General features: G+C 43.0%; 1 protein-coding gene across 1 annotated transcript in view; it reads right to left on the bottom strand.

The window, feature by feature from the left end:
- Positions 1-2,937: 2,937 nt before the first annotated feature.
- C18H17orf64 (chromosome 18 C17orf64 homolog) overlaps positions 2,938-7,832 on the bottom strand; it is a 10,774-nt gene continuing 5,879 nt past the window's right edge. Inside the window, 3 exon segments of the mRNA XM_034752878.1 lie at positions 2,938-2,985; positions 2,988-3,030; positions 4,868-5,061. Coding sequence (XP_034608769.1) covers positions 2,938-2,985; positions 2,988-3,030; positions 4,868-5,061 — 285 coding nt within the window.

Below are 7,832 nucleotides of genomic sequence, written 5' to 3' on the forward strand. Positions count from 1 at the left end.
CTCCAAGAAGCCCTGAGATAGGTGGAGAGAAGCAGTTTGCTATTCGTGTCCAAGAATGCCCATGACACTGAGTCGCAGCACAGTACTGACAAAAGTATGGTGTGTATTTCTCTTTGTAGATAAAGAGGGCTCACAGGCTGTCATCCCTCCACCTTTTGTTATAACTCAAATGTATTTTAAAAGAAAACAGAGAGACAAGAAAACCACTGAGAATTTCTGGGGGACAGGAAGTTCTCTATGTACAACAGATGTGAACATCTAACTAAGGCCTTGGCTACACTTACCAGCTAGTTCGACGGCTGGAAATCGAAGTTCTGGGTTCGACTTATCGCGTCTAGTCTGGACGCGATAAGTCGAACCCGGAAGTGCTTGCCGTCGACTGCGGTACTCCAGCTCGGCGAGAGGAGTACTGCGGAGTCGACGGGGGAGCCTGCCTGCCGCGTGTGGACCAAGGTAAGTTCGGACCAAGGTACTTCGACTTCAGCTACGTTATTCACATAGCTGAAGTTGCGTACCTTAGTTCGAATTGGGGGGGGTAGTGTAGACCAAGCCTAAGATGGAGACTGTTTTGTGCTCTTGTTTGTGTGTTGAGAATTTAAATCTTTGAATAACTTGGCTGGCCACCAGATGTCACTGCGGCTTTACATGCGTTCAGTGTTTAGTTTCCTATCCTTGCTTGTTCTGATCAAAGCTATTGAAGCTTTTCTTCGCAGCTAATCTCGCTAACTGTAAATGATTTCTCCTTTCGCTGTCTGCAGCTTTATTTCTTTTAGTATGATCCACGTTATGTATGGTCTGAAATTTTTTTAAATTTGTGAAAATCTTGCCTTAGTTCATAGTCAAAACCATAGCACAATGTTTCCATGAATCCCCGATTCATCTTTTTTTTTTAATGCTGAAAGGTAAAGAAGATCTGAGTTAAGAAACTTGTGCATCAAGCTTTTGGACCTCTTGCAGTTATGAAACCACTTTAAAACTGTTAACTTTTGCCAACGCCTAAACTTGTAGATTATAATAGGAAAAGTAACAAGCCCATGTTGATGCGGTAGTGACGTTAGGATACAGACTATCAGGTTGTGCACAGAAATGACTAGTTTATATTGGACGTACTGGATTCAACTGAAATGAATACTAGCCTTGGACTTGATTTCTTTTCTTCCTCCCTTTCCCTGCACCATCTCACCAGCCATCTATGTGAGCTGCTTGACTTTGGTAGGCCTCAGAGCCTTGCTGGTGGGCCCGCCTCTAATTAACAAGATCCCCCCCCCCCCCCCCCACCTCACCCCTCAGGTCCATTGGGTAACTCCCAGAATAATTGGTGAATGAGCAGACTTTAACCGCAATCAACATTATTTAAACAAGTGTGACATTTTCAGGGCATACAATATTTTCTGATGCGTGTGATGAGGCTATATCCAGTTGCAAACCTGCTATGTGGTGTATGAAATGGAAAAGCTCAAACCCTTCAACTAGAAATATAAGTATCAACTGAAAAATAAATATTCAACAGTCATCCTGGGAAATTTCATCTTCTATGGAAAGAACCACTTCTGCTGCCCACAAATTGTTTATAATTCCACTGGAACTCCTTGATGGAATTATACCCTTGTATTACATGATGGCTTTTCTGCTATTCTATATAGTGAAACATATCAAGGGACTGTTGCCCAGTAAAGGCAACTTTTAGCATCAGTTATGCTTGCTGCCTGCCCCTCCATCCCTGGCTACGTTTCTTCCACATATTTCTGTTTAAATTTCACAGGGGCTCCTGTGTGAATGCGCTTAATTTGCCTGACCTTGTTGTTGTTTGGACAATTAATCAGGTTGAGCCCCTGCTCCAATCCCCAATGAGATCAATGGGAAGTCTCCTGTTGACTTCAATGGGCATTGGATCAAGCCATAAATGTGCATGTCAAGCCCTAGATGGCTCTTGCATGCTACATGAAACTTCTAAAAATAATACAGCTGTTCCCTCCATCACAAACTACCTACCCCACCCCGGCAGGCAAATGGAAAGAGGGGGAGCTAAATTGTCATGATTTAAGCTGCCTGCTGCAAACTGGGGGGATTTAAAAGTCCTGAAAATGGCCACAGGGGAACTTAGACAGGCATGTTCATAGAGAGAATTCCACAGGCAAAAATTACTTGCCCCAGGCATGCTTCAGATCAAATATAGAGATGATGAGAAAAACCAACTCCACTGCTCTTGGGTGTCTTGGCAGAAAACATAGGGCAGAATTTTATTTTCACTTGTAAAAAGACTAAAAGGTGCCAATTCCAGGCCATAGGCATGTTCAACACTTCTTTACAAATTCACCTCCTACTGTACAGCCAAATCCAGCAACCAACTCCCACCACAGACCAGAAAGAATCAGGCAATTAGTTATCACAAAATTATTATTCAAATACCAAGCCTTCTGCAACTATCTACTCTCAGATGAAAGCCCCAATAAAACGCTCCTGCAATGAGCCAATGGATGGCAGCACCGATGTATGCTAAGATTGCCACTGATGTCATTGGCTGATAGCCAATATTTGCCCAGTATAGCTGGAAATAACGGGAACCAATGCTGTTCCTAGAATAAGGTTCCCTTCATCAGAAGAAAATGTATGGACTACTCACTGTATTAATTTATTTAAAAACCAGTTGCTTCCAAAATGTTACTAAGAATGATGCTATAAATACAAATAGGTTTAATATTTACCAATAAGTACACTAAAAACTTCTTTCATTGGGTAAGATGCAAGGTATTTACAAAGGAGACCACGTATTCTTAAATTTACAAAAACTGTCTTTAATCTTCCTTTCCAAGCTCTTGCTTTGGTATTTTCTGGTTTCCATGTTACAGCAAATACTTAGCAGTTTTATAGAATTTTTTAATTCTTAAGAGCTGCTGGGTGTGGGAAAATTCCTTGACTATAGAGGTGCTGTATTTTTCATTCTATGCTTTTTGTCCAGGAGGCTTGCTGATGGTGCAGGGTTTGTCAGGTGCTCTCTGTTTGTTGGTCTTTGAAGTGGTCTTACAGAGCCTAAAAGAGAACCAGGGGGAAAACTTCTGTAAGCTTGAGGGGGTTGTACATTCTAGCCAACAAAGGAAACCAAAATGGATGCTGAACCCTGAGCCATTCAGTTAACAAGCAGTATCCACATCCCTCCTCAGACAGTTCAGTTCCTTACTCTAACCAATTTCATGCATATATATTTTCCCATTCTACTGACATAGTTGAGGCATGTTGGCTCTTGTTAGATTGACTGCCAGAAATTGGGACTGGACAACATGGGATGGATCACTCGCTAATTGCCCTGTTCTGTTCATTTCCTCTGAAGTATCTGGCATCGACTGCTGTTAGAAGAGAGGATACTGGGCTAGACAGACCATTGGTCTGGTCAGTATGGCTGTTCTTATGTTCAAAGTGTGGTGTTACCAGTCATGAGTAGTAATTAGTGATGGGGCCTTTGAAGTGAAGAGCAATTTAAAATTCTTGAAATAATGATTACATATGCATTGTAATTGTACTTGGCATTCCCAAGTGTCTCGCATCTTCAATGCACGTAACAAATACCCATGAACTGAACTTCATGACCGTTCTCTTGGTTAGCTAAGTAGGATTCGTCCCAATTAGGGTGACCAGACAGCAAGTGTGAAAAATCCGGGATGGGGTGAGGAGGGGGGGGGGGGGGGAAATAGGAGCCCATATAAAAAAAAGCCCCAAATATCGGGCCTGGCCCTATAAAATTGGGACATCTGGTCACCCTAGTCCCAATATACAGACGGGAAGGCTGGGCCGCAGGAGACTGCCCAGAATCACAAAGAGAGTCGGTCAGGAGTGTCTGGCCCCTACTTCCGCACTCAATCCCATACGTCACACTGCTTGCCTAGGCCATATACTTCTTCAGCTTTTCCACTATCCCTTGATGGAGTCCTCTCTTGTCAGGGCCGGCTCTAGGCACCAGCGTTCCAAGCATGTGCTTGGGGGGCAGCCCTTTTCAAGGGGTGGCATTCTAGCCTTTTTTTTTTTTTTTTTTTTTTTTGGCTTGGGACAGCCAAGAACCTGGAGTCGGCCCTGTCTCTTGTTGCTTTAGTCCTTGCTGATGATTTCTGTTCCACGCTATGCTGAACGAGGGCTTTTAGAGGTGGCACTCCAGACGGTGAATGGAAGAAAGTCGAAGGAAAGGGGAAGAAAAGAGAAGCAAGAGGTAGGACAGTGAGTAAATGAAAGAGGATGAAAGAAAAGGGAAGGTCTCTCGCGGAACTGACTAAAATTCTAGCAGCTTGAAATAAATATGCTTGGGCTCAAATCCCCCCCTCTCCTCCTCGAGTGCCATGAGGGGGTACCACTGGGGCAGGAAGGAATTCTCCTTTTCAGGTTTCATCTACACTAGAGTTAGGTTAACTGATTGCCAGTTCACTCATCATTAGCCAACATGTTTGTACTGGATACTTGTGGCTTACCCTGGGCTCGGCTATAAGGTAAACCAGTCTCACATGTACAAACGTATTGGTTAACTCTAGTCAACTGGCAATTGGTTGACTCGGGTTAAATTGAAGTGTAAACAAATACTCAGCCATTGGATTAGCAATGGAGTGACTTCACCATCACCACTGCTCCCTTGTGGTGCAGTAGTCCTTGTTGCTGCTGTTTTCCCTCCCCATACCTCTTCTGTTACTGGGTCAATGGCTAAAAGATCTGGGTTGGTTCTACCTCCCATTATCTCATCCCATGAGTCATCCATTTCTCTGCACATTGCTGGTCCTTCAAATCCACCGCCTCTTTTGTACATCTGTTTTTGGAGTGAGAACCGAACAGTTGCCTGGCTTGCTATTGGCTCTCAGCTGTGCCTAGCGTCCTTCAGCAGCAGCCGTACCTCTTCTTCGTCATACTTGCTGCCTCTGAGTCACCTTGTAGGCTCGTTTGTGATGGCTGTGACTGGATCTGACTCCGCTTCCCTTGCATATTATTTATGTCTCCACGGAGGCCCCATGCATCATACAGCTTCGTCAACTTGGTGTTTTCGGGTATTGGAAGTGAATCGGGGTTTTGTGAGCTACAGTACAATGTCTACAAATACAAACATAAAAATTCACATAACACAAGAAAGTGGAATTAAACAAAATTGAAGTGTATGACCAGGCTCTCATGTAGTGATTCCTCATGCTGGGAAACGAGCTCTTGGGTAAACGATCGTCCTATTTGGCTACACCAATGTTTCTATTTGAGCAACTACTAATCAAGGCAGGTGGTTGTGTTTTCTAAGGTTGAGTCGAACTTCTTTCTTTCATGGAACTGCCTTCAGAGATCTCCACTGTGGGAGTTCTGCTCCCTGCTGGATAGAGCCAAGAATCTATGGAGGCACCAGGGGGTGGATTTAGGTTAATAAAAGAAAAAAGTTGGAGCCTACTAGTAAGCGATTTCCTGTACCACTGGAGGGACTCCACTTTCTTCCATTCCTGAGTCTTAATCTTCCACCGAAGCCTCCCACCCCTGCAGCTAGCTGACTAGAAGCTAAACTCTTTCTCTGACTCACTACTGTCTCTCTGAACCCCAGCCAACCAAGAGGTGAAGATCCCATGGATCCTGTTTTAAAACCAGAAATATATTCTGAGAACTCCACTGATGGGAGAAAGAGACATACACACCCCAACTGCTGAGCGACTCACTGCATTTTCTGGGCCAAATTCATCCTAGGTTCAAAGAGATGCAACTATACATGCATCAGTGCAGTTTCACCCAAACCTATGCAGTGAAATCAGCATTTTAATTGTTTGACCATCATAGGGATTCACTGAGAAATCGTGATGTCGTCTGTATGCAGAGAAGCTTTGCTGATTGGCTAGCCTGGAGTATCTAAACTCATGTCCCTATCTTAGCCCTTATAGAAAAATCTTTTAGAAGTAAACCAAGATCAAACTGGTAGAATTCTACAGAAATGCAATAGAGCGCTGTAGAAATTACAAGTTTTTTGGGGTAGGGGGTGGGGGAGGGTTGTTAAGGAAAAAAAACTTTAGCAAACAACAAGCCTTTGAGCCATCATGTAGAATTACATAGCAGCAGCATAGTTACAACATTGCAAATGTTCATGCTCTTTGGCCTCTTTCTTAATGTCCCAGCTCCTGGAGCCAAGTGATGATATGAGAATTTTGGCTTGCTTTTTTTTTTTTAAGCAATGAAAGTTTTTAGCCCTCATGGTTGCTGCCTGCTCAGTTTCCGGTGTGAATATCCTTCCACGTTACATGAGAAAACAAAAACTAAAATGCATTTGCACCCGGATCCTGTAATGGGATTCACGTGAACAGACCCTGTGTGCAGCCGGGACACCAACAGCACCCCCAGGGCGCAAGCAGCAAAGCAGCCTCTGCAACCAAGGTTTTGATACCAAAACAACCCAGAGTGGCTTGGTTAAAATGACAGTTTACATTTGGTTTATATCGTCTGAGGGGTTTTTCATTTAAAATTCTCCGTTAACTGTCCTGTCAGAAGCTGAGCAGATAGATTTTTAAGGAGGTCTGAAACTGCAGACGATGATGGCACCTACTACATTGGGGGAGGGGAATCTTGTTGATTTGACCTTAAGAAAACAGATGATTAAGGCTGGTTGGCAGCTCTGCTAGTCTCCCTGATGGAGTAAACTTCATAAAGATATCAAATTAATATGCTGGCAATCTCAAGCTCTTGCTAATTACAACGTTGGTTCCGTATATTTACACTTGCTCTTCTAAATAATGAGCGGTTTCCAAATAATCTATTTATGTTTTGTAGAGTGCATGATAACATTCTGCGCCACAGCCTGTTGTTTATGATGTAGCAGGGCTTTGAAAACCCACTGTTCCCTCCACACAAAAGACAAAGAGGTTTGTTTTCTCTCCCTGGCTTGCAGAACAATAGGCATTTGTCAACAGTTATATAATGTCTGATCTGTCATTTCTTCTATCAGTCCTTATAGAGACAGTCTAGTCTTAATATTATACAATAGGTGGCAGATTTTTATTCTTGCATAGATTCATATTTCATACTCCTCACCGGTGTAACTAAGGGCCTTCCAACAGTGTATTAAGCAATGTGAATAATATCTGTGCCATGCTGTTTGTTCTCTCATTGTCTCCCCAGGAGGAGTGTCGTGTTTTGGTAGGGTTTTTGCACAAAGGAAGAGTAACAAGAGGTGCTGAGCTGCAACCCGGTGGATAGAATTCCTTACCCTTTCTTTATGGCTGGGGTAGAAATCTCACTACTACACCTATCACAAACTCTGACCTTTGGTGAGAAAGAGCTAGAGCCTTAGGAAAATAAGAATTAACTTTCAAAGACACCCTCTCTCTGAAATCTGGCCATGAGATGTCTTTAATATGAATTAAGTTTGAAAAATGTAGGAGTTGTATACTGCTTATGCAGAAAAACAACAAGGAGTCTGGTGGCACCTTAAAGACTAACAGATTTATTTGGGCATAAGCTTTCGTGAATAAAAACCTCACTTCTTCGGATGCATAGAGTGAAAGTTACAGATGCAGGCATTATATACTGACACATGGAGAGCAGGGAGTTACTTCATAAGTGGAGAACCAGTGTTGACAGGGCCAATTCAATCAGGGTGGATGTAGTCCACTCCCAGTAATAGATGAGGAGGTGTCAATTCCAGGAGAGGAAAAGCTGCTTCTGTAGTGAGCCAGCCACTCCCAGTCCCTATTCAAGCCCAGATTAATGGTGTTGAATTTGCAAATGAATTTTAGTTCTGCTGTTTCTCTTTGAAGTCTGTTTCTGAAGTTTTTTTGTTCAATGATAGTGACTTTTAAATCTGTAATGGAATGACCAGGGAGATTGAAGTGTTCACTTACTGG

The sequence above is a fragment of the Trachemys scripta genome, chromosome 18 (genome assembly GCF_013100865.1).
Source record: "Trachemys scripta elegans isolate TJP31775 chromosome 18, CAS_Tse_1.0, whole genome shotgun sequence".
Taxonomy (NCBI): Eukaryota; Metazoa; Chordata; order Testudines; family Emydidae; genus Trachemys; species Trachemys scripta.